The sequence below is a fragment of the Anguilla anguilla genome, chromosome 4 (genome assembly GCF_013347855.1).
Source record: "Anguilla anguilla isolate fAngAng1 chromosome 4, fAngAng1.pri, whole genome shotgun sequence".
Classification (NCBI taxonomy): Eukaryota; Metazoa; Chordata; class Actinopteri; order Anguilliformes; family Anguillidae; genus Anguilla; species Anguilla anguilla.
In genome coordinates, this window is record NC_049204.1 from 24,735,586 (window position 1) to 24,762,843 (window position 27,258).

General features: G+C 43.9%; 2 protein-coding genes across 7 annotated transcripts; one reads left to right on the top strand and one right to left on the bottom strand.

Moving 5' to 3' along the window:
- Positions 1–1,563: 1,563 nt before the first annotated feature.
- Positions 1,564–11,766, bottom strand: LOC118225275 (signal peptide peptidase-like 2B). 2 transcript variants are annotated; one of them, XM_035413445.1, is made up of 15 exons: positions 11,595–11,766; positions 10,936–11,052; positions 9,629–9,811; positions 9,108–9,197; positions 8,704–8,843; positions 7,968–8,110; positions 6,541–6,637; positions 6,312–6,428; positions 5,968–6,049; positions 5,684–5,758; positions 5,529–5,591; positions 5,157–5,256; positions 4,713–4,790; positions 4,220–4,380; positions 1,564–3,824 (listed from the first exon to the last, which is right to left on the bottom strand). In XM_035413445.1, the coding sequence occupies exons 1-15, from the start codon at positions 11,640–11,642 to the stop codon at positions 3,255–3,257; spliced, it is 2,064 nt and encodes a 687-aa protein (XP_035269336.1). In that variant the 5' UTR covers positions 11,643–11,766; the 3' UTR covers positions 1,564–3,254. The 2 variants fall into 2 exon arrangements, 1 of the variants encoding a protein (XP_035269336.1); XR_004764794.1 differs by having other exon boundaries at positions 3,692–3,824; positions 4,145–4,380.
- A 150-nt stretch (positions 11,767–11,916) lies between these two features.
- lsm7 (LSM7 homolog, U6 small nuclear RNA and mRNA degradation associated) lies at positions 11,917–19,409 on the top strand. Of its 5 annotated transcripts, none has more exons than XM_035413449.1 (6): positions 11,917–12,116; positions 12,352–12,442; positions 12,541–12,612; positions 12,841–12,978; positions 16,010–16,421; positions 17,339–19,409. In XM_035413449.1, the coding sequence occupies exons 1-6, from the start codon at positions 12,111–12,113 to the stop codon at positions 17,640–17,642; spliced, it is 1,023 nt and encodes a 340-aa protein (XP_035269340.1). In that variant the 5' UTR covers positions 11,917–12,110; the 3' UTR covers positions 17,643–19,409. The 5 variants fall into 5 exon arrangements, with proteins under 5 accessions (XP_035269340.1, XP_035269339.1, XP_035269338.1 ...); XM_035413448.1 differs by lacking the exon at positions 11,917–12,116 and adding an exon at positions 12,121–12,212; XM_035413447.1 differs by lacking the exon at positions 11,917–12,116 and adding an exon at positions 12,123–12,245.
- The last annotated feature ends 7,849 nt before the right edge of the window (positions 19,410–27,258 follow it).

Below are 27,258 nucleotides of genomic sequence, written 5' to 3' on the forward strand. Positions count from 1 at the left end.
ATACATTTTTCTGCATGTGAAAATGAAAAAAAAAGCATGATGATAGCGACACAGAGGCCATCTTTACTTTCAGGAAAGGCTGCTCTGGAATCCTATTAACATTTGGACGGATGCCACAGGCTCACTGCTCAGTGCAGGTTTCTTTTCCCCTCTCTTAAAGGGATTACATTCCCTCCCCATTTATGCTCAGACTTTCCAGGTACTAGCTGCTCCCACACCACTTCCAGTGTGTCACTTAATCTCTGCTTTCCACATCCCCTCAAATGGTGTAGGGGTGGCACTGAGTCCAAGGGTATAATGTCCCGTGCCCAGACAAGATATCAGACATCTATAGTATCCCTATAAACCGATGAAGTAAAAATGGTAAAAAGCCAACAGTCTCCTGCTGGGTTGCACCAATGCATTTTGTCCTACAGTCACTTAAAACATCCAGGCATTAAGAAGAAATGATTTGGTGACAAGTATTGTGAAGCAAAGGTAATTTGTGCTGCCACTGGATTAAATTTAGAAATGAACAGAAGGTACTCACCCCCCCCCCCCCCCCCAACCACCACAGTAATTTTTTAAAAGAACATCACCCGTGGAATATTAAATTACTCCTAGGTCCCTCTAGTGCCAACCAGGACAAGCCACATTCCAGCCTATTTTCTCAGATAATTCTGTTTGTGCCCTTCAGTTCTTTACCTGGCGTGAACCCAGGAAATAGACCTCCACACTTTAGGATCAGCCGCAGGGACGCAGTTCTGGTCAGAGCACTGCCCCAAGGTATCCGAGCGTACAGGGGTCACCCAAGGCGCCCCAACAAAGGCATTTTTCATAATTCCTCCCCACCAAGAACTTCTAAGCAGATGCAGTTAAAGCCACAAGCCTCCCTTTGTGAGTGTGCTGGGAGGCATGAAGGACTAATCTTCATACACCCCTCACAGCAGCCACCAATGAGAGCCCACAGATTGCAATCAACACTCTCTTCCTGCTGAATGAAAAGGGACGTTCATCTCCTCCTGGGGAGCTCCGGCCTCCCGTAAACGCGTCCGAAAAAAACCCCCGCTCCACATTTACACTGAAAACAGAGGTAATAAAAAATGACAGATTTACAAGGAAAAGTGGGCAGAAATGCCCAGCCTAGACATTTACACTGCAAACACAAGAAACATACAACCAAAAGCACACATTTACACTGATAACATCCACAACATGAAACTGTGTGGTCATTTATTTACTTCATAAAGCAAAGTTTCCTGGCAAGCAGCTTTAAAGAGCAAACCAATCAGTATGGGCAAATGCCCACCATTCTACCCTAAGAGACCACATATGCATGCCATGGACAGTAAAACAATAATTAAATAATATTATATAAATGAGTAATTTAACAATTCTATCTTGTGAGCTGCTGCCTTGTGATTCAGGAACATTGTTTAACCCTTGGCTTGTTCATAAAAAATGATAGTAACTTAGTAACCAATCACGCATGCTTAGCACAAAGACAAAGACGCAGGAAAGAATCAGAAAACTCCCAACATTTAATGCAGTTGTTCCTTTATTGTATTTAATCCTCTGTTGAGGAATAAAAAAAACAGGCTTTCGCCAGTCAATGTTATCAGTGAATTTCTAAATACAATTATCAATGAAGGCTCCCCTTATGCTAGCTGCTAAATGTGGCCACTCAGCCAGAAACACCAACTTTCGGCCAATCTTGGAACTATGGGAAACATGTAAGACGCCTCTTTTCCCATATTAATTCTACCAAAAAAAGAAAGACATGCCACTGCAATTCAGCTTCACTGGTTGCTTGAAACAATCACTATTGCTGGTTACTGTCACGTAACGATGCAATGGAGAAATACTGCCATCTAGTGTCTGAACTATTAATTTTCTTTTCGAAGCATTACCATGAATAGGAGAAATCCATCTCTGCTCATCCTGTATAATAAATACCATACTTAAAGGTTAAAGGCCATTAAACGTATGGAAAAGTATCCATTTTGATGTGTCTGTTCCTCTCTGTCCTCTGAGCCAAAATGTGTAAAATGGTTTTCATATCAGCATGGTCAATGGAAAAATCACAGCGATTTAAAGGGTGTTCAAAGACATTCTAAGTGCAAACAAGTATTTTTCCATTACGTGTAACAGACAAAGTACAATGTTCAAGTAGAACTGTAACAAACTATGGTGTCAAGACAAATGAACAAGCTATATTTTTACAATGGCAAGATTTCAGAGACTGATCTCTGCTGACCTTCCAAGAAAACTACTTGGCTCATTAACAGCAATTTGCAATCCCATGGCCAGCAGGTAATCACTGTCTCCCGAGTTAAAAAATACCATTTTAAATTTCACACGAACAGAACACCTAAGCACATCATACATAAAGTGCTGAGATACTGGAACTGAAAATGCTAACACACATTCAGTCTCACTGCGCACATGAATACGGCCAGATAAAAGCTCATCATCAAATCCGCTGGCATCCTTCTCTGTGTTGCCATGGAAACGGGGTTTTAACTGTCACACCTCCGTAAACATACAGTACCTATTTATTATTATAACCTTTAACATGCAAGCTTAATAGAGATCAGATTTCAAATGTAAGCCAGGCAGGAAAATTCCTAAACACTTAATACTCTGGTACCTTTGGTTCGCACAGATTCCTAATGCAAAACAGCACCACATGTTTTTTTTAAAAGGTCTGACAGCTTACCTACATATACGTGCTTTTCTGACACGAATGAACCCTGAAGTGATCGTTTGTGCTTAAAGCAAATGCAGTGGACGTTTCTAAAATGACGTCGCGCAGTTTTGGTAGAAGGGCAAGTGCGAGTGGAACCGTCCCACGTTGGCAGGTTAAAGGGTATTTGTGAGTGAGAAGCCTTTTCGTGTGCTGTGCACGGCTTCACTGGGATTATTGCTAAGCCACAAGTACACATGGGACCCGTGAGAGGAAGCAGATGAGGGGGAGGATGAGGAGGGTGAGTGAGGAAAGCGTGAGGACAGACAGCGCCGCCGCACTCTTCCTCCTCCGGCAGTGACAGGAAACATGCAAAGACAAAAAGCCCAAAAGCCGTGCAAGCATGGTGGACGCTGTGCTTGGTCTGTGCGAAGGTGTGGTCAAGTCAAGTACGCCATCTTCATGACCTGGAGTCCACTGATGCCCTCTCTGTTGTACAACTGATCTCCAGTGTGTACACAAACAATAAATAAAATTTAAAAAATTTTAAATGGAATGAATGAGAAATTAGCATTCTGAAGTGCTGTCCTTATTCAGGTTGGCTGGCTTTTTCTTTGGGCGTGGCCTCCACCTGTGGCTGAGGAGGGACCTCGCTCTGATTGGTAGCCTCTGCTCCCTGTGGCTCAGGATTGGTGGGCTGCTCTGGGCTTTGAGTGCAGCTGATCTCTGGCTTTTCAAAAGGCTGCTCTGGGGCTTGAGTGCAGCTGATCTCTGGCTTTTCAAAAGGCTGCTCTGGGGCTTGAGTGCAGCTTATCTCTGGCCTTTCAAAAGGCTGCTCTGGGGCTTGAGTGCAGCTGATCTCTGGCTTTTCAAAAGGCTGCTCTGGGGCTTGACTGCAGCTGATCTCTGGCTTTTCAAAAGGCGGCTCTGGGGCTTGAGTGCAGCTGATCTCTGGCCTTTCAAAAGGCTGCTCTGGGACTTGAGTGCAGCTTATCTCTGGTTGTTCAAAAGGCTGCTCTGGGGCTTGAGTGCAGCTGATCCCTGGCTGTTCATCAGGCTGCTCTGGGCTTTGAGCACAGTCGATCATTCGCTGCCCAGTGGAGTGCTTCAGTGAGCTGCTCTTGATGGATGTCATGACCGGGGGCTGGGGCACATCCTTCTGTAATGTTAAAGAAAAACAACCATGACTTCATACGTACATAAAAATCAGACCCACCCCTGAGCCCCCAGCAAGCAGCCAAAGGAAGTACAGAGACATACAAACTAACATAAAACAGGATAATCAAGAGTGTGTGCCCCAAGGCAAAGACCACTGATAAGGTATATAGAGAGAGTATTACTTACAATGTAAGGGTGAACTGTTAACAGTGCCACCTCACAATTAAGGACAGTAACTCTCAACATAAAGTGAGAAGGTAGAAGACAGTGCATGAGAGCTAAAGCAAAAAACAGGACTCGGGTATGTTTGGTTTTACTCAACTTTAATTTCAGTTACGCTTTAATAATTTTAGCATTTTGTTTCCCCGAAGGCACTCATATCAAACTGGTATTCACCACAAAGCCACTTCCTGTCCAGAACATGGGCAATTCCTTGCGCCACAGTGCCATCGCCAGGCTAGTGAGGAGAGTGCAAGGCACCAGGTAGAGCAGGGCGGGCTGGCCTATCTGCATTAGCGCCAGCGCTACAAAAGTGATGAGCAGGCCGATTCCGTACGCTGCGGGGAGAGAGAGAAGAGCACGCGCGCGGTCAGCGGCCTGTGCTGCACTCAGGCTAATTACACATCGCACGGTTCGCATCAGGTTCATTTTTATCAACAAGGTACATTTTTAAAGAGGCAAACGGAATGCATTAAACAATCTGACAATTCTTTAATTCAGAGCCCTATCTCAACATGTGATTGATTGATTGTTTGACTCTCGCTATCGCCAGGGCTAAATTATCATCTGAGATATCGCTTGCCGATCGTTAAATCAGCTGGCTCATCCCAATACACACTGCTGTCAGAATGGTCAAACGTGAGAAATGATGTCCAAAAAACACACCCACCTATAGTGCAGGCCACAAAATAGATCCGCGAGGAGTGCATTACAATGTCGAACCTGTGACAGTAGGCCACCAGTAGGCCTTGTGGGGACACACAGCAAGACAGACGTTAGCTTTGATCACACTCACGATTTTAATTCATTTTATTCACTTAGCAAGCGCCCTCATCCAGGGCGACCTGCACAGCCTGCAGTTATGTGGTACTCAGTGAAAGACCTCAGGTTGGCCACCTTTCTCAAAGCCGTAACCGCAGTGCCATTCCCAGAACTCCGATCTCCAGGTGACAAGACTCGATCCCCAAGACTTAACTGCCATCCTGCTTGATTCCCAGGTACCTGCGTGGTACTTCACCGCACACATTAAAAACTATGAGACCTGCAACTGCTCAGCTCTTGTGGGACAGTGAGTGATTGTAAATGATGAGGACGTCAGATTGGGTGGGCCTACCTGGCACTAAGATATCCCCAAACCCCAGGAGAGAGAAGGGGCGATCACACAGCGCCATGGGGGAGGAGTTCAGTCTGGGCACTTTCAGCACCATTGGAAGCTGATTGATCAGAAGGAATGACGTGAACTTCTCTCTCAAAATTCAAAAACCAGCTCTCCAGTTATACACGACACAGCATTACATAGGTCTGGAGATCCAAATGTTAAGTAATTCTGAAAATACTCTGAATTCAGAAATATGTATTGAAATGAATATTAAAAATAGATACAGAAGTATCACGTGTATTCATACCATTAGTATTTTGTTAAAAAAACACAGCTGTATAATGTCTATTTGAGAGGATGTGTGAATACTGAAATGAACGAACTCACTTTTTCTTGAGTAGTGGAATCTGGAGGACCAGCTGCTACCTGGACCATAATACTCTCTCCATGCTGTGCAGGGTATTAAATACAGCGTCAGTCTACTAATATATGTCCTCAGAGGTAGAATGTGCCTCATTTTCAATAAGGACCAACTGACTTACGCTTGTGAGGTGCGGCGTTACGAACACGAAGAAAACGTCATAGACGAACAGCACAACCAAGAGCAGGGTGCAGGCCTGTCAGGAAAAGGAAAATGTCAGTGCAGACCTTACTATACCTCAGACAAAATCATTATACCTCTCAAAACATTGATGCTGAAATAAGAATACTGCAGACCACAGCCCGTGGTGATTAATGTGGGACTCGTGGTCTTTTGACTGACTGATTCGAGTGTAGCAGACTGACAACATAGCCTCGAACAAGATGGCTACCCAGCTCTATGTACCTTGAAAGTCGGGAGTCTGATAGTTTTGAGCATGTAGAGACAGAAAGCGATTCCCAAACCGTCCTGGAGGACCCACGCCCACCTGCAAAGGGTACGGGACACTGATCAACTGCACAACTCGCACATTTACCAGACAAATTACATTTTAGGTAACACCAAAAACACCAAAAAAATCACCGCTTGCCGAATGGAGACCTGCATTATAGAATGACTAAAATCAAACACTTTACAACGGAAAAACAGATCTTCTAAAAATCAATTTCCATGCTTGATTCTTTTTTTTTAAACCTGCAGGCAATAAATGTAATTACGATATATTTGCTGGCAGACGAGGCCGTACTCACTGGTCCTCGTTCCGGAACACTCCCCAGGTGACGCTGACCCCCACGCAGAAGACGGACAGCATCAGCATGCGCACCTGGGGCCGCTTGTGACAGTACGGCAGGTTGTTCTCAGGTATCCTGTTCCCAGGAGACACACACAAGAACAGCACGAGCAGAACGCCAATGCGGTCAGCCACATAAAAAACCACAGGGGTGAGGAAGGCATCGGGGTGCAGTCAGTGAGCCTCACCTGCACTTCCCGAAGGGGATGGACCGCACGAAAGGACACAGGCAGCTATAGAGCCCAATGGAGGCCGCCAGGCAGAATATCCCAATGATCATGTACACTGGGGGGGGGGGGAGAGGCAAACACCACATCAGCACATCGCACACCTCTCCAGACATCTCTTTCAATAATATATCATCTAAACTGAAATGAGGAAAATAAAGTATCTGGGGCGGCACGGTGGTGCAGTGGGCAGCACTGCCTCACGCAAGGGTTTGAATCCCCGCCTGGGCCTTTCTCTGTGGAATTTGCATGTTCATGTGGGTTTCCACTGGATGCTCCGATTTCCTTCCACAGTCCAAAGACATGCAGGTAGGCTAATTGGAGACACTAAATTGCCCATAGGTATGACAGTGTGAGTGAATGGTGTGTGCGCCCTGCGATAGATTGGCGACCTGTCCAGGGTGTGTTCCTGCCTCTCGCCCAGTGCACGCTGGGATAGGCTCCAGTGACCGTAACAGTGGCTCCATCTTTATTATTTTTTAAATAATTCGTTTAATATTTTCATTATTTTCCACAACCATTATTATTATTTTAACCACCATATCATTATTTCCCACCATCATATTATTTTTCACTATTTCCCACCACCATTTTCATCCCAGTTTGGAATGCATGGCTGCAGCGTCCATGCGCGTCCCCAAAGAGACCTGCAGCCAGCTGCTCCTCTTTCACTGTGTTACACACCAGCTGAGCTGCAGCAGCCTGCGCCAGAGCGCTGCCCCGCCCCACACAGGCAGCTGAGAGGTGCCCATCTGACCGAGGTACCTGCTACTGAGGCATGGGGCGAGGGCTATCCTGCCTACCGAAACCCTCCAAGCTCAGGTAAACTAGGGAGAATTAACCAACGTCCGTTGGGATTCCCAGTCATGGTCTACTCCGCACGGACCGGGTCCAGATTTGATCCAGGCACGGACAGGCAACCATGCGGTGTGCGCGTGTGCCACAGCCTGGCTACTCACCCAGAAGCCCTGCACGTCTGCTCCACTGAGCCATTCCAGTCCCAGAGGGTCGCACGGTTCACTGCTTACTTTCACTCTAGCTCTGATCTGCTGGCTGAACTCCTTATTTGAATATGAACTCACCTTAACCGATGGTAGAGGAGTAAATGGGTTTTGATTTTAAAGGAGAGTTTAAAGTAAATATTGAAACGCTACTGGATTCCAGACCTAAATTGCTGGAGGATTCCCATCTTAAGTGTTTTAAAATGTGAAATGTGAAATTTCAGCCGCTTAGAGAGCAACAGAAATTAAAAAAATCTTTTAAAAAGGCCCTTATTTTTACGACCTCCCTTTTGTCCACAGATGAAAACTGACCATGCTTCTGAGAGGCCGGCTCTGGTCACCTTTTCTTTCAGCTTTTCTGAAGTGGGTTTAGAAGTTGGCCGTTACCTAGGCGATCATAGAAAAAGTAGAGCAGCACCAGCATGGAGCAGCACATGACCACGAACACGCAGATCATGATGGGCGTGACGTCCACCGTCTCCTCGTCCTGCTTCTCGGTGCTGTCGTCTCTCTTGTGCTTCATGTACCTCCTGCGGGGTCACACAGTGCGTCAGTCCCGGAGTGCAGCCAAGCCGCACGCGCTCAGTACGACTATGACATCACAATCACTCTGCAACCCTGAGCCACTCTGCAACCCTGCTTTGACATCTGCAGCTGGTAATGATGTAGTTACCTTACAAGCAAACTGTCGGCAATAAGCAAGATCTTACAATTAACAGTGCAGACTTCACTTGCAGTACCATGCAGGTAGGTACTCAGTTGTGTATTAATAAAGTATTGCAGGTCCAAATATTAATAGATAATCTGTGATAACATCCACACTGTTATGAAATTTGAATAGCATAAAATACAGTCGTGAGGAAGACCACAGGGTAGTTTCTGTTACAACTAGGATCTCTCTGGCATATGTTTTTACCACCACTTTCCTTTTTTTTTTTTTTACCACTTTTGACACTGTAAATACAACACATAATTAAAAGCATTTATGCCACTGAATACTCAGTTAACTCAACCTAACTCTATATTATAAGCAGCCTGGTGAATCACTAGCCAGAACTATTCTTTTGTGAGAAACATCCTTTTCATAGGATAGCCAAAGGCATACATCTAGCCTCACACTCACTTTTTGATGTCCCGGCTGCCAGCCCAATAGCCACCAATGGCCACTGTACCCACAGCCATTATGAAGATGATCACCATGTTGTAGTCCAAGACCGGCTCCTTTGGGGCATACATGGCTACATCTCCCCCCATCCCAAAGGTCTGCAGAAACAGTGGGAAAAAAACATTGAGATCCTCAACAGGCGACTCTACACCATACAAAAACTTGTCACCTGCGATCAGACAAGTTGAACTGTCTGCAACAACAAGCACTGGCATCAGATGTTCTGAGATGGATGAATGCTCTGTTTGGAGACATCCTGAAATGATTTTGTCGTGTTGTGAATTTTTGGTCTGAACTGGGCTTTAAAAATCAGTTGCGAAACCGAATGAAACTGACCCGGCGGCTCTGCGAGTGTATCTTACCTTGCTGATGTCCAGCATGTCTGTGTAGCTGAGGAGGGCCACAGGAATGTCAATCTCTTCATACTGAGTCTTGTTTCCTGCAGGCGGGGTCTACAGTAAAGAGAGAGCAGTGATTACAAAAGGAACACAAACTGATTAAAATAGTAAGGCCATTTTTCGCAGACAAAGATTAAGCCTAGCCCTGGACTACATTCCATTTTGAAAGGAGATTCTACATACAAAACTTAATTTAGTCCAGTACTAAGCTTAATGTGTCTCTGAAACCGGCCTAATACGACTGAAAGACAGGACAAACTAGACATGCAGATATTCAGGGTAGTAATTAGAGAGTGGGGTTTCAAGACCCCCCATAATGGGTGAAGCAGCTATAATGGGCTGTCAATCACTTACTGGTCTGAACAAATAAAGAGGTTGGGTTCTCCACAGCAACACATAACAGATAGTTCAAACCAGCAAAATAATGCCGAACGCAAAATGGCAGCCGCCCACTCTTGGCAGCATGAAACCTCTCGTGACCTCACCAGCCTGTCTTTGCTGACGATCAGCAGGCCCCTGGCGCCGTTGATCTGCGCCAGCCGGACCTTCTCGTAGAAGGTGCAGTTGCCCCTCAGCACCATGGGGATGCGGTTGGTGAAGCCCCCCTCGGGCACCTCGGAGGACGAGCACAGCACGGAGCCCGTCAGGTCGTGCACCTGGAGCCGAGACTGAGGACGCGCGCAGGGAGGGGACGAGAGGGAGGAGTCATTACGCAAGCAAACGGGCGCTTCATTGACGGATTCATCTATAGAATGAATAAGAACAGAGAGGTAAAGAGATCCTCCAGATCTCCCTGCCCCCCCCTACTCACAGACAGACTGATCTCTTATTTTTAGTGAAAGTGGAAACTTCCTGCATTGAGTGACACTTCACTGACAGCGAGAACAGGTAAAAAGCTGTTAGCATGAGCGGAGGTGAGTCTAACAGGTCGTGTTGACGGCGTTTTATTTCCTGTCCCTGCAGGCAGCGCAGTGTACGCTCCTCCGGGTGAGGGAAGCGAGCCGAGGGCACAGCAGGTGGCAGAAACGAGCCTGGCGCGGGCGCGGGCACGCGCCACAGATGCCAGCCTCGCTTTCGAGAGCACCGGCTGCTTTGTCGCCATCCACCAAAAACCCCAGTGGGCCTGTGCTCCTGCGGTAGATCACAGACTGTCGATTTCTCATCGCGGCTCTGCTCCGTATCAGACAACCACAAGAGGTCTGAAATGGAGCCTGCCTCCCCCGATATTGATCTGCTGTTTAACAGCAGTATGCCAATCAGCAGGGGCATCAGGCCATTCTTTATGCGTTCGGCATGGCACGGCACAGGGCAGGGTTAGATTCAGGAATGCAGAAGGAGCAACTGGAGCAGAACTGTGCCGACTTCGATCTCCTTCCTTTGATAACACACCAATCTGGCGCTCATCTTACCGTCAGCACTCTGGATTTAATGACCCTCTTAATTCATAGGATCTGCATTTGCCAAAGATTTACAGTTCTGCAGTCAAAGCAATCTCAAGGCCAGAATTTTTTTTGTTGTTGTAGCAGTTCTTTAGAGAAAAAAGCCAACCCAATCTAAGCTTGGTTTGAGCTAAGCTTTCTATGCCCTCCAATAACTTTTCTCCGACAGGATCAATGTGTTTCATATATGGCAGCGTATTTCTTCCAGGAAACTTGATGGTCATAAGCTTTTGAACAAGCACTATTCGAAAAGTAACAATGCATTGTGAATAGTCATGTGACACTGATAATAAAGTAGGAACCTTTTATATTGTTATGGTTTGTTATGGCAGGCAGCAACAGGATTGGCTCACCGCTTTGTTAAGGTCCTGAGGTAGTCGTGCCCACTGGGAATTGAAGTAAATGCAGTAATCTTTGCCCTTGCCCTTACCCTTGTTGCTGAAATGTGCCATGCCAAATTCCCCCAGTACCTGTCAGAACAAGAATACATATTTAATCCATCACATATAATGACACTATATTAGGAGAGGTCTCCCAAGCGAGTTACAGAAATTACCACCTAACTAGTTATTTTTGTTCTGGAATGTATCACACTTTATTCTCAGATGTCGATATTTCACGATAAGCAAGCTATACACCATTCAATGCAGAATTTTACTGAAAATGTAACAGCTACAGCAAGCGACTTGCAACTTAAAACAATTATTAGATAGCCAGCTGGCCAGACAGTTTGGATGTCGACACTACATACCGCGACATGCTCAATGAAAACATTGAAGCTGCGGCAGTTAGCTGTGATGTACGAAGCAATAATCGGGCTATAAAAACCGACAAGACGTTTCTCATCGAGGTCTATTGAACCGGTCTAGAGGCCCTTTGCTGCGAGTCATCTTAGCGCCCCCATTCGGTAGCATAATCCTTACAAGACCATTACACGTTCACAAAGACATCCAAAGATTAGGAATCTCATATATATCTTCGAGAAAATTGTTGCGCACTGATAATAACTCACCTGTTTTATCAATAAACTCCCCCAAATAAGAACAATCGCGTTCCTCATGGTGTCTGCTTTGTATTATTGTTTCCAGCTCCACACACACAATCCACCAGCTGTTTAAGATTCCCCGCCTACATTCTGCAGTGCTTTTTTTCATTGGTCGAGTTTGATCCAGCGCTCAGAGAAATGCATCATGTGTGGTTAACGTTAACGCCGATCAAGACGAAAATGATTCATTTTTCTCCCGCCTTCACCAGTCTTTTTGGCCGAAGTCTACCTTGCAGAAGCAGTTCCATTTGTTTGAAAGGCTGCCTGTCAATAACGTCATCTCTTGGACTGAATAATCAAAAAATATAATTTTGTTCGACGTTTCAAAAGAAGTAGTGTTTTTAAACGGTATAGCTCTGATTGTGTTTAAATTATTTTGGGTGCAACTCTCTAAAATAATCTGTGCAGAGGTTCAAAGGTCAAATGCCTCGAAAGGAGGAGGGGCTTATCCGGCTTACTGCATAGTTGGATCACATTTGAAAGATGGCGGTGAGTGAAATAGCAAGCCTGCTTGCAAGTTTCTATTTGATGCATGCTTCTGTTGTTAGTTTAAAAACAGCCGTGCCCTGGTGGCTAGAAATTAACGTAAATATTCTGTTTATAATCCTGATTTTAACTGTGGGTATCTTGCATGGGATATTTGCTAATTTTGCCTAATGAATTATCGTGTTATAGCTATGCTACCCTGTTAAAACGTTGTAATCAGGCTTCTCTAAATTTTCAGGACAAAGAAAAAAAGAAGAAGGAGAGTATATTCGACCTCTCAAAATACATCGATAAGACCATCCGAGTGAAATTTCAGGGAGGACGAGAAGGTAACCAAAGCAGCGATGTGCTTACTAGATGGTCAACAAGCAGAACTGGGTAGTCAACATTAACTTACTTTCACAAATTCGTTTATTTCATTCTGCAGCAAGCGGAGTCCTTAAAGGCTTTGATCCTCTATTGAACTTGGTGTTGGATGGCACGATAGAGTATATGCGAGGTAGGAACCACCAACAAACGATTGCCTTTATCTACCGTGAAAAGTTAACCTGTTCATGAAAGCGTGAAATTATTCATTTTGTTACACTGGAACAATATAATATAGTAACTTTTTAAACATGAGATCCGAACCAAAAATACAAACCCGCTATTTCTTCATAGCAACCCTGAAAAACAAACTGTGTGGATGTGGCTCAGAAATCCTTTACACTTGAAACCCTCTCTGTAGACCCAGATGATCAGTATAAACTGACGGAGGACACGCGACAACTGGGCCTGGTGGTGTGTCGAGGGACGTCCGTGGTGCTTATCTGTCCGCAGGACGGCATGGAGGCCATTCCGAATCCCTTTGTCCAGCAACAGGAGGGTTAGTGGAGTCCCCGCTATCCCTCGATCCTCAAAAAATTATCAAGAACTGCTCTTACCTTTCGTTATCATCCTCCTTTTGTCGGGAGTCATTAAAAGCTTTCTAGTTTCCTTTAAATTATTAATGTACAAGTAGGTTACGTGTTTGATCCAGGAAGTGTAAGAAAGATGACCAGGTGTTAAAATGTAGACGTATTGATACATGCATAAAGAAAGATCATCAGAAACTCAAAGGGAGGGAACTTATGATTTGCTGCAAACAGTTATTCAAGAAAGGGTTGCATGTAATTCAGTTAATTTACCTGTTCAGCACTGACTCAAAAATAGAGCAAAATGACACTTGTTTGTACTTGTCCTAGAAATGTAGTTTTTTTTATTTATTTTACTTTGTAACCCCTCCCCAAATCAAGTTGCTCTCATTTAAATTTTTTCTTTATTTTTTATAAATACATTTTTATTGTATTTATCGTATTTGCTCATAGGTCCAGTGGGGGAAAATGTTATGAGTATTAAAACACTTAATTTTGGCGTGTGGCTGTAAAGAAAATTTGGGGGTGGGGTGGAATGATTGATTTTGAGTAGCTTGTACATGGCCAGAATATAATGTATTCCTCAGAGTGTTTGATTTGTAACTAAAATCATTACATGGTTTACTGGTTTTAGTAGAAAGGTCAGACATTATTTGGTCATGAAATAAATGTTTTCATTTGTTTTGTCAGAAAAGTAAATTCAACTTTCATATATCATTTTGAGTGTTTCTGGCATAATTCCATTACTTGCAGTCATTTTGCATGGATTTACTATTACTTCAGCATTTTGATACAAAAAAATCAAGTCTTGGAATTACAAAAAATGTGAAGTGAGGTAGAAGGTGTTGAGGAATTGATGATCAAATGTAAAATTGGTAATTTAATGGAGCATGTTACCTAAAAAGATTTTGCCCTGTTTCTGATTTCATTCTATTATTGATTGTAATTGATTCTATTATTGCATATTTTTCACCCTGAATTGTTTCTGATATTTAGTAATATCAGACAACGGGAAACTGAATGAACACAAAACACTTTTTAAAAACAATTTCATTTATTTAATGAGTTTAAGTTCTCAAACACCCATGTGAAAAAGTAATATAATTTGATTCAGCTAATGGAACACAGCCAGTCTTGATTGCAGGCAGCCCGGTTGAATCTAAACCTCACTCATGTTCAACCTTGCCCTCAGTGTGAAGTGGTCACCACACTATACCATGATAATAGGAAATTCCCACAGAGATGAAAGAAAAAGTTGTTGAACTGTATCAGTCTGGACAGGGTTACAAAGCCATTTCTAATGCTTTTGTAAATGGGGCCCAATTACTCCCTGAAACTAAGATACTAAATGGTGAAAATCCCGTGGTATCAAAGGCCTATGGACACAAGCCTGTTTGTGTGTACAGCTGGTTTTGTGAGTGGTAAGGCAGGCTTGGGCGCTTTGCCGTAGGAGGTATATTTAGATGTTTATAAAATCCAAGTTGGCTTCCCTGTTAGTGACCGTGAAAGAGGCGCCAGGGGATATAAATACCTCCAAGCAGAGGCTTGTTTTAGTCAGAGGTAGGGAGAAGGGGGTGGAGACAGTAGCTATGGCCTGCAAAAAGTCAGAGCAGGAGGTCTGTGATCTGAACACCACAACGTCCTCCAAGTTGCATGCTGGGGACTTGGACTCTGCCCACGAATACCCCTGCGTGACCTCTGAGGAGCTAGAGAGGGAGATGGTGCCAGACGTGGTCCTTCAGGTTGACACGGAGAGTTTCCTGGTGAACCGACAGAGGCTAGCAGGCTTGAGCCCTTACTTCCGGGCCCTGTTTTACGGGGGAGGCCTAGAGAGCACAAAGAGCCACATTGAGATCAAAGGGGTTCGCTTGGAGCAATTCCGCACCCTGATGGAATACGCACGCAGCTCCATTTTGGCCTTGGACAGGGAGAACGTGCTGGCTATTCTGGAAACGGCGGACTACCTTCAGCTGGAGAAGGCAAGGTTGCTGTGCTGCAAGTTCCTGGAGAGGGAGCTGCACCTGAGCAACTGTCTGGGCATGATGGCCTACGCCTGGCAGCTGGGCTGCCTGGAACTGTATGCGGTGGCGCTGGAGGTGGCTCTCACCCACCTGCCTGCTCTGGCGTGCGAGGAGGACTTCATGTACCTGTCCAAGGAGAATGTGGCCGACCTCCTCTCAAGCAATGACCTGTTCCTGCCGCGGGAGGACTTTGCATTCGAGGTTGCCCTGCGCTGGGCGGCTTTCGACCCCAGCCGCGAGGATGACTTCCGGGAGCTGGCTGGGCTGGTGAGGCCTGAGTTCCTCAGTCTGTCTTACATCAGCGAACTGCTGACCAGTGTCAAGGGCTCTGACCCCCGTGCCAAGCTCATCTGCAAACTGGACTCCAACCCTCCGGCCAGCTGGGCTGAACCACGATCCGTGCCTCGACTCAGGGCCCAGGAGTCTCTCTACATGCTTGGTGGGCCCCATGACCATGACGAGCAGATGCTGTACCAGTTCCATCCCCATTGTGGGCTGTGGAAGTCCTGTGCACCCCTCAAAAGGAAACATCTCACACACTATGCTGTGGCAGCAGTAGGTAATGGTCCCTTTTTCAGTGGGAGCTGCAGATTCTCAAAGCGTCATGCGAAAACTAAAACTAATTCAGAAATTACCATTCCATTCCACTGTGGCTGCCTAACCCTGTTCCTGGAGATCTACCATCATGTAGGGTTTCATTTCAATCCTAATTTGGCACACCTGATTCTACCAATTATCAGCTCAACAAGACCTCAACTGTTGAATGAGGTGTGCTTTGTTAGGTTTGGAGTGAAAATGTACAGGACTGTAGATCTCCAGGAACAGGGCTGGGAAGCCCTGGTCTATTCTTACATGTGAACACTTACAGCTATGTGCATCAATATAATAAATGCTCAAGTGGGATTTATTAAATTAATACAAGTGGGTGATTTTGCTTTTGTCTGAAATGGCAGCTGTGTTCAAACAGCTTTATTTTCCTCAGGGGAAATTGTGGTTGTGACGGGGGGTCACTTCCTCGATGAGGTGGTGTGGTACAGCGTGGACTGGGTGCGAGTGTTCCAGTCCGCGCGAGGTAACTGGGTGGACGGACCCTCCATGCAGAAGTCCCGGCACAACCACTGCTCCGTGGGGCTCGGGTACGAGCTGTTTGTCCTGGGTGGCAGCATGGATGAGGGGCCCATAGCAGACGTGGAGAGGTTGATGCTGGGAGCAGAGAGCTGGGTGAACGTCAGCCCCATGGTGCGGGCAGTGGAGAGAGCGGCTGTGGTCGCCATGGGCTCCTGCATCTACATAGCCTGTGGCTTGGATGAAAATGGAGAGGTCTACAGTGGCATCCAAAGGTACCAGGTGCAGACGGACCAATGGGATGTAGTCTCCTACTCCCCACTCCCACGGTACGAAATTTATATCCTCAGCTGTCTTGGTCACTGGCTGTAATGTTGGCTCACCTTTAGAAAATATCTGTACATAAATACATGCATGTACAGCCAACAGAACAAGGTAGCAACTGCAAATTCTGGATGGATTTCACTAAAAAAAAATTTTACACAGAGAACTGTCAATGTGTGGAGAAGCTTGCCAGGTCACGTGATGAAGAAGTGATCTTTGTGGTATTAAAGTCTAGGTTAGTTGACAGTGCTGGACACTGAGGTGTATAGCTAAATGATGAGCCTACATGGACTGAATGGCCTGTTATGTTCTTTCCTAATTTACTATGTAGTATTTACTACAACTATGAGTTTGATTAATTGAGTATAAAGCACTGTGTCACTCTAGTTCTCACTATCCAGCTTGCATCAGGAGCTCATGTAGTATACAATGTGTTAATTTAATTAGACCTAGTGGTAACCAACCATGTTCCTGGAGATCTACCACACTGTTGGTTTTCATTTCAACCCTAATTTGGCACACCTGACTCTAGCAGCTTAAGATATCTTAAGATATCTAGCTGTTAAATGAGGTGTGATTTGCTAGGGTTGGAGTGAAAACCTACAGGACAGTAGATCTCTAGGCACAGGGCTGGTTACCATTGAATTAGAAAAATTGAAGTCCCAAAGAAAAAATGACACATTGTACTTTCTGAAGTCTTTTTCCTTTAACTGCATAGTTTACTAAATCAATCACAGGATTCTGTTCATAGTGTGAACTAAGCTAGGTGAATGAGCAGACCAGTTTTTCTTAGAGCTCTTCCTGACAGTTACAATAGCAGGCATGCAGCACAGTTAGCCTAACTGTGAAACCTTTTTGTTCCTCCTGAAAAACCACTTTTCTTAGACACTAAATCTGGTCTTAATGGTTATCTTAACCTTAGGTATGACCTCCTTGCCACCAAACTGAACGGCGCGCTATACCTGTTTGGAGGTCAGGCCCTGCGACTAGACGTGACAACGGATGAGTGGACAGTTATAGAGGAAGTGTGTCTGGAGAAGAAATTCTTCACAGGCTGCAGCACTGCCAATGGCCAAGTATACCTGGTGGGGGAGCGTAAAGGTAACAAGACCCTCCCCAACATGGTGCTCCTGGACCCTTATACTGACACCTGTATAGAAATGGACAACAGCATCCCGTGTCCTCTACCAGTCCGTGGCTGTGTCACCATCAGGGTTACTTCCTGATATCAAGCCATGATAGGACTCAACTTGGGCCAGAAGTCTTGCCAGGCCAAGGTGCACAAAAACACCCTCTTCATGTGTGGATTTTCTCTGTGATTGACAGTCATTATCAAACCCTCCTCCTCCTCTCTGGGTATTCTGGTGTGCCTCAGGTGGAAGTGGTAAGCTGTACACTGCATGCTTTTAATTCTGTTTAAATTATATCATTTAGTTAATCATAATCTATATGATCAGCTCTAACAAAAGCAGGTAACTTTGTTATTGATGTTTGTGTATATGCAAATACTTTTACAGTAGATATACAGAAATGGTTGATGTATGTTATTAATGCATGTGATCTGTTTTATGCACAAAATTTCTCTGGATGTACCAATATTGGTTGTACCAACACAAAACACAATGTGTCAATTTAATCAAAATGGATTTATTATTAATATTAAATGGATCACAAAGAGAAAAGACTTATGTGACATACTTTTAAAATTCTGGAACAACATTGACTAATATACAATAATTGCCTTGAGGAATGTTGTTTTCTATTTAAAATCTTTTAGAACACCTATTGGTCACAGAGATCAAATGTAACAGATCTAGCTAAAGCACAGCCAAATGCAATAAAGTCGTTTTAATAGAAAAATGGACCATGGAACAAATGGTAGATATTATGCATCACTATACACTAACTGCATAAAATTAGCAGCTAGAAGATAAAAACACAACCCTAGAAACAAGTCACTCAAGTTTCAGTCGTGTACACTTAACAAATCTGAATGACATTCAGTTCTGTTTTTTGCAATGTGAATTTCTGGAAAGAAAAAATGTGTCTACAGTATAAAAAAGAATTACATTTAAACAATTAAAGCATTTTTCTTAGCATTTTTGACTTAGACTGATATATCATAGCCAAAGTACAATACAAATTTGATTCAGAACATAATTATTTATACCATTTAAGCAAAGAAATAAAAAGCAGTATCATTTTTAGACTTAAATGGTGCAAAATGGCAGTCAACATAAAACAGACAGCTATATTTACAGCGAATTTGTATAAATCATATAGCCTCATAGTACTGTCCCAAAAATAACAGTATGAGGAAAGAGTATCCTGGCAACTATCTATTCTCACAATTCCCTGTATACTTCTGCAAACCACTAAATGAACGGAAAGTCAAGAGCTTTCCATGTCTGTGCTATTAAACATATTTTTCATCTCATCAAAATGCAGCAACATGCTATTCAAGCCCTTATCCCATATCTTTAGTTATCAACAGCATGTCTGTGCTCTGTCCATTTTAAACCTGCATTAACTGGAAGATTGAACCTCACTGTAATGGATTCAATTAAGAAGTATGCATTGTCAATAAAAAGAACAACTAAGTGTAAACAATTAAATAAATTAAGTGTGGGTCTGTACTATTTACATTTGCATCTTTATGGAAAGTGGAGCCTCAAATCACCAAGCACCAGTTTTACCTGCTGAAGTTGCAGGTCCTCTTACCCCTCACTAGGGGGTACTATTACATTGTCATTGCCCAGACAGCATGAAGCAAATCGGTGACAAATGCAACAGGAACATCACCAAAAGCTTTAAAATGGCTCAGTGCACAAAATGATAGTATTACGCAAACAAACGACCAATTTGGGCTAAAATACATACATTTATAATAAATAATTGTGGCACTGTTCCAAAAACAATGACAACTGAAGAATTTTCCAATTGTTTTGAGATTGACTCAAATGTTGGACTTGGGGGGGGGGGGGGGGGTTCCATAAAGAAGATATGAGGTCACAGTTCTAACTGTTGAGATTGCACAGTTGCGTGTTCCAGACAGAATAAATAAACAGGCCATGCTCAGGCCATTCAAAAATAAAGGTAATCTTGATAATGAAGTTCTTAAAGGTGAGGCCTTACAAATAGCTTCGCAACGCTTCTCTGCATCTGGTGCAAGGCAGATTAGTTGATTCTGAAGATTACAGCAAATGCAATGCAGGGAACTGTCACACTAGGGCAGAAATAACAGATTCAACTGCCTGATCTATTCACTGCTCAACAGTCATTCAGTACTTTTACACACAGTACATGCATTTCTATGAATATCCCTTTAAAACAAACTGCAGACAAAACAGATTAAGCCTGGGACAAAATATTCACACCAAACAAACATCCCATGTTAAGAGGCACTGACAAAAGCATGATCATATGCAGAAGGGCCAAATAAAATAACTCTTAAAGCCACAATTTTTACCTGTACTTCAAAGTAAGCAATTTGAAACAGTAAATGGGGCATGTCATAGAAGTTCTGTATGAGCACATGTATGGCTCGTATATCACCATGGTATGTAATATTAAAGACAGGAATAAGAAAGCATATGTTCTCAGAGTCTGACCTCATAGGGGGAGGGTACGATACTATCTGGCTTTAGGGAAGCCTGCTACTTCTATGCTCCTCTGTTTGGTTAAGTTTTTGAGGACACAGTTGTCAGACAGCGTGGTGAATTTGGAGTTTAGGGCATCTTTTCTTTGCTCCCAGCTGGACTCTTCTTTGTCATCATCTTCATCCTCTTTCTCCTGCTGCTCGTCTTCCTCCTCAAACTCACTCTCCTCGTCACTGCGTTCGTCGCGCTCCACCTGCAGGACGAGAAACCTCTTTCACTCTGATGCTTGGTTATGGTGTTGGGAACTATTCAGGACCATTCCTGATGGGTCTGTAAAGACTCTATTCGATTCTATTTATTTTGGATAGCGTTTTTAGCTGCGACCGGCAGCTCTATAGCTCTGTCTGTCTGTCTGTCGGTCGGTCGGTTGGTCCACAAAAGTGTCCCACCCTGCAGCGGCCACAGTTTTTGCCCCAGGAGGCTGAAATTTGGCATGGACGTTGGTCATGACTGAAGGTAGAGCTGAGTAACTTTCAAGCCAATTGACCAAGAGGGGCGTGGTGATGGGTGTGGCCTATCACAAAAAGGCGCATAACTCCTGAATGGATTCACAGATTTGCACAAGATTTTGTGGAAAGGTTGGTTATGAGCCAAAGAAGAGGTCCACGTGTTTGTGTGAGGGTGTGTGCATGGATGCATGCACACATGGATGCATGCGCGTGTGCAGTCGCAGCTGTTGCGGATTCGCGCTTGTTTTTCACAGGGAACTGTCACCAAGATTCTTTACAGAGAAACAGAAGGAACAGGCTATATCCTGCGATCTGCCTGTTCTGTGCATGGTTCTCACAGTTCCTGTGGCTCATGGATTCACTCAGCTCACCTTGCCCTGAAGGCAAATTTGTAGATCATGCGGACGATCAGCCAGGCCCAGAAGATATGGAGTGCCTGGAGTACCAGCAGGAGGGCGTTGAAGACGTAGTAGCCGAAGAAGGGGTCGAACACATCCAGGAACAAGAACAGGGTTGAGTGGATGACTCTAAAAGATCAGAAATGCAAAGAGAAAAAGAAGCACAAAAAACCACACCTTAAAACACTGAACATTGGGTCATCCTAAGCCTGTAAACATGTAAATTCACCATGCAGGTTTCCTCAGGCTATTTACATACAATAATATACAGTAGTGCTGATGGCCCTGGTGATTAAATTCACATCAGACTATCTGGTGTAAACACCTATCTGTGTGACCATCTTCCTCGCTCACTCTTCCACTGGCACCATTTTGAAGCAAACGTCTACCTGAATGGAAATATCAGCAGACGCGTGACCAGGAAGACTACTGCAAAGGCGACAACAAGGTGTCACAGTTCTTCCTCCAGCCGGCATAGTTGAACATCTTGGCAGACTGGGAGAAGTGCACATGTACAGTGACTGTCCATTCAGATGTCTCAGAGACAGGTCTTCAAGATAAACAACACTGGGCCCGTATTCTTAAGCATTCCAAATGAGCACGATGATGATCCCTAGCAAGATAGCACCCATCCCATTTAGATAAGTGTGGAAGATAAAGATATCCAGTTCTTCAGGTCAGACCGACTGCTATCACTTAGATATATTTACTACAATGTATAGATGTATTTTCCATAATTCAGTTACCATTTCCTGGTAACATACCAAAAGTACAATTTTATTAAACCTGATATAAGGCTGCTATGTGACTAATGTGTGCTATTGCTGTCTGGAGAGGGAGTTCATTTGTGTTAAATTGCATTCTACGCACCAGCATAATCCATCAATGCAGCCCAACTACCAGCCAACATTTCTCGCCTCTGATAAGCAGGCTTCATTTACTGAAGTGTGAACAGAGGTCACAGCATCAGTAAGTCAAAAGACGAACCATGCATATTTCATGTACCCATGGCCATGACAGACAATGATTACTTTGAGATAACATCGGCGAAATACTACACCATTACAAGTAATAGTTCCCGGAATACACTTCCTTGAGAAAAGGAACAGCTAAAGAATTTTTAATACCCTTGCTGAGCAACAGGTTTGAATTGCAAACAAGGGGACTTCAGGCAGAAAGTAATAAACTAATTGTCTAGTGCTGGCAATAATGCTACACTAACTGAAAGCCTGGGATCACCATGACCATCATAGGTATTCCTTCAAATAAAACAGACAATTTAATTAATGCACCAAACATGTACACAGGGTTGCTTTCTCCACCATGCTACTGGGAAACCTATTGGCTTTACATTACTATTGGATCACTAACCTGATTTCTTCTGTTAGCATTTTGCTTAGTGGCTCAAAGTCACAGAACAATTATTGGCTATGTCCAAGCGATTTGTCTGAATCCATAAGTGAAAACGTGGTGAAGAGCATGTTGGATAATCTGTAGGCGGAAACATACCTCCATCAGGAAATCTGAGGAGTCGTGAACAAGCATCACAATGGTGCCGACACGCACATAGTTGCAGCTGTAAGATAATCCAATCAGGAAAATGGTGGCAATGTGGTGAATGATCTGCTCTTTAAAATCCTGCAGACAAACAAAATCCCAAGATATCACTCTGTGTGAATAAACCATATATCTAGAAAACATGGTTGTGAATAATGAGGAAATTAAGAAAACCTGCATGTGTATTCAAAATGCATTGGCCTGATTCGTTTTAATGCACATTACAATGGCATATTGAATCTCCATAGTGACCCATTTATTAGAAATAAGGAGAGTTTACTTCCCCAATGAATCTCCACCCCAATGAATTGCAAATAAAAAATATAACGCCTGAAACAAAATACTCACACAAAACTAATATCCCACGTTAACAGGCAAGTAAACAAACACAATCATATGCCGAAGGGCCACATGAAATCACTCTTGAAAGTCACAATTTTCACGAGCGAAACGAGCCATTTCAGCCAGTGAACGGGCCGCTTTGTAGAGGTCACACTGAAAGAGTGTGAGTGGGACGATGTGCGGGAGAGCAGGCGCAGGGCTTCAGAGCGAGATGTAGCGTGCAGGATCACGCTATCGGGAGGTCTTTTGTTTTTCCGTGTGCCGAGCTGAGGCAGGCGCAGCACTGCGGCATTGTGGGAGGAGGTGCAGCCTCCTCGGGGACACGGGTGTGAAAGATAATGGGGGGTATCTCATTACCAAACATCCCCTTTGGCCACTTACTGCACAAACTAACGATAGTTCAAATTAATGACCACATCCAAACTGATACTTTGAAACTGTTTTCAAAGTCAACAGGGCGACTTTAAATAATTGATAGGACTGAAACTATGAAAGCTAGATTGCACTAAAATGATCAAATAAGGTATTACATTTAAAAAGTGATCAAAGTAACATTTGATCTTGTAAGGTCATTCTTACATACAAAGGCTTGATTAAATAAGTTAAATTCTGCCAGACTGACCAAGCTAAACAGCTGAATGCCATTTTTATTACTGCCAAACTAGCTTAAGACCATGTTCTGTTTAGGGTCCTCAATGGTGTATCATGAAAGCACCAGCCATTGATGCAACAATGCAGCCCATGTTCCAGGAAAGAATCCTAGCGTTACTGTTGCCAACTGTTGGCAGAGGGTTCCATGGGGTGTTGCAAAACTTCTCTACACCTTAGTCAACTCTTTATGTATGACCATACCACTCTGTATTTTACATTGTACATGCACTATATTAATACGCTGGAGTCATATGTTTAACAAACAAATGAAAAAGGAAACACATGCATGTGATGTGATGACCTTTTACAAATGATCTTTTAAAAAAATTGTAGATCCATTCCATTAAGCAAATGTCCTCCACTAATGTCCTCCATACGAGGGTGTGTTAGCATGTGCAGTCTCTGAAATGAGTGCAATCAGCAGGTACTTATTATTTAGCCATAGGTCGCATAAGGCGCCCCAACTGAAGACTCAGAAGACCCACGTCATGCAAAATGTATTATTCCTGTCTGTTTCCAGTGTGGAACTGAAGACCAACAGATGTAACATAAACATACAAACTTTGACGTTTGACCTGGGTGTGGGTGCAAACATATTTAGCTGGGTTGTGACGGTAAAGCTATGGAGAGGCAGGATATATTTCAATGTGGGAAGCAGCTTGGCACAGGTTGGTGAGACTTACTTTTCGCTTGACGTCCACAGAAATGCAGAGCACCAGGGACCAGTAGAAGCCCAGCTCCAAAGTGTAGTACCAGTACTGAGCCTCAGTAATAGCCTGTGGAGACCAGGAGAGACAAACGTGTACCAGTGGTAAACTGCAAGCCCTCCTAGACAGGAAGGGGTTTACAGGAAGGTTATCTGTGCTGGAGCAGATAAACCACAAGACTATCACCAATGCCCAGGTCTCACTGGATATCCACCCTTCCTGGGAGGGTACGCTACCTGCAGCCCATGCACTGCGGTGCTCAGGAGAAACACACTTGGGAGCACACCTTTCAGAAGGAGGAGATGTTTTCTAACATACAACAACTCAGTATTTCGCACAGCCTGAGCGCATGACTCTGATCAACAAGGGTGTAAAAATCTTGTTAGGTGTAGCTTTAAGTACAAAGCATCTCCCGACAGTTACAGTGGGAGTACTCGTCTCATGGCCAGGCACAGAGGAAATTTGCCCTTCAGCTGAAAAATGACATCTCCAGGTTTCAGACGTGAAATGTACACCTCGCAGAGCTCAGCAGAATACAATAGAGGGAAATTTGCAGAGCCATTCAATCACACAAATTCTTATCCTTTTGACTGAAAAGGGGGAAATCACCAAAGCCAACAAAAGTAATGTCAACAGCAAACAGAAATCCGACTGAGAATGTTTTGAAATATTTGCTGCTATTTTGAGTGAACACCAGTCCTTTTAAATAACACTACAAAGGTCAGAGAAACAGTGAGACAGTGGCCAAATAATGCATCCATAAGGATGTGAACTGTTCAGCCCATTTTGTCTGGTTGTTCACCAAGAGCCAGGAGTGTATACTCACTTGGTAGGGGTATCCATTCCAACACTCTTTAGAATCCCAGAACCAGGGTTTCTGTAGAGCAGAAGAAAAAAGTCAGAGGTCACACAGGACTTTAGACTTGGAGAGACAGGGAGGCAGACAAGGAAAGCTCACATTAACAGTAACTGAACCATCAAGTACCTGTAATTAATAACTGTAACATCCTGTTCTAGATTGCATATCCAAGATATTCAGGGATATTTTTCGTAATTACTACTGCGTGAATGATTTGAAAGGTACCTGGTTCAACTGCAGACCATAACCACAGTTATAAATGGCTAAATGAAAGTCAGCTTCAAATACTTACATCAATCAGAGATGCAAGACCAGCCAAGAAAGCAACGAGGTAGAAGACAAACCTCCAGCTGTAAAACCAAAAGAGTATGGTTTTGGGGAATGCATTTCAGCTACTTCAAATGATTTGACTGAAACTGACTACAATTGAGGGCAATTTTTCATGTCAAAAGACCATCACTTTCGACAGCATGTAATCATCTTTACTGAGGCCAGAAAAAACAGCAGATTCCAACTCACCAGGCCTCGCAGAACTTCTTGGTGTTGCGAGGCCTGTCCTGGTTTCTGCGTTGACGGAACCAGGTCTCAACCTGTCTATGAGTGATGTCACACTGCTGGGCCAAGGTTATGATCTCACTCTAAACACAGAAGAAGGTAGCAGCATAAGACTCATCTTCACACCCTCCATGCAAGTGAGTTCTCCTTCAACACCCTCCCCAAAGCTCAACACAAATGCCGGTTTTCACAATAATATGGCCTCATCAACTGACTGAGGCTCCATTGACACCCAAGCAAGTCATCAGGCCAAAGGCTGCCAATTAATGATGATTCACAAGCCCGACCCAACCCTTTTGGCAATAAGGTTACATAGCCTGCAATTTGGTCGAAATCTGCCACACCATATGACCACACCTCAGTCTGGATAGGGTGGATCAACTCCATATTAATGCCCATAATTTTGGATGAGATGTTGGATGTCAAGTGTCCACATACGTCTGGCCATGTAGGGTACGTGTCTCTACCTCCTGTAACAGAACACAGAATAATTAGATCCGAACAGATGTGATGAGTTTTTGGCAGAGTGAGAAAGGGAAACTAACCACAATGAGTTTGGCACAATGCATATTGATAACAATGAAGATGTGCCACCATTCCTTATCTGACCATATTGTTATATCAAGTCAAATAGCAAAGCTCTCCTCTTATCCCCCATCTTAACATCAAGGATTCACAGCATCAATTAGCCAAGCAGCATCCTGTCCCCTTGCTGTTCTGTTGTTGTACAGCATAATTTCTCTTGGGTGACCCAAGCAATAGGAAAAAGAGATGCCTGTATGCTGTATGAAGCACTCCCACAAGTTTACTGCTGCAAACAACATTTCAACCTGCAGCAATCTTCTATGGGTATAGTAGCAGTTACAGTATCAGCGTGAGAAGTTGTTTACACTGTTAAACTTGCAGAGGGGCATTTAATGAAGTGTCTGGTTAGGGTTATAAGTCCAATACATACCCTAGGCACCTGTGTAGTGTTTCAGATGTGTGCACACCACCTCTCTTTTCGAATAAAGCAAGGCCCAGTGTTGCACGTTAATTGTAGAAATAGACCTGCAACACTGGGCCTCAACATTGTTTAACATTATGAAATTATCACTTAACCCAGTAGCCTTACACTATCTTTCTCTTCAATTCCCCTATCTTGGTGTAACATACACTGTCCCCTCCCCTTCTTGAGACACAGGGCTCAGGTTTTTATCAGGGGTGTTCACCAGCCATGTGATAGTTAATTACCCTAAAAGCCTTTGTACAGTATTGGTAAAAAAGCAGTGCAACCTGTGCTACAGTACGCCTGTTGGATTGTCGAGGCGCCTGATCTCAAATACTCTAGTAGAAATCATTTCTGTGTTCAAGGCACAGAACGTTTAATTAATATAATTACATTGCACCCGCTTAGCAGCAGACGCTTCAGCCCAGACTGACGTACAATGTGAGATAAGCACAAAAGCATTCACCTCTTTAACATGAGCAATAGTGTCTGACCTGGCGAACAACATTCCCAGACCAGCCCAGGGCTCCCAATTCAGGAGCAATAGCTCCTGAAAATGCATGTGTGCTAACTGGAAACATAATTTAGGAGTGCATCTACTAACAGGGGTGCATTAGTGGGCCCATGAATTTTTCAACTTAGGAGCATATGTGCTCCTTGGAAAATATTAGCATTCA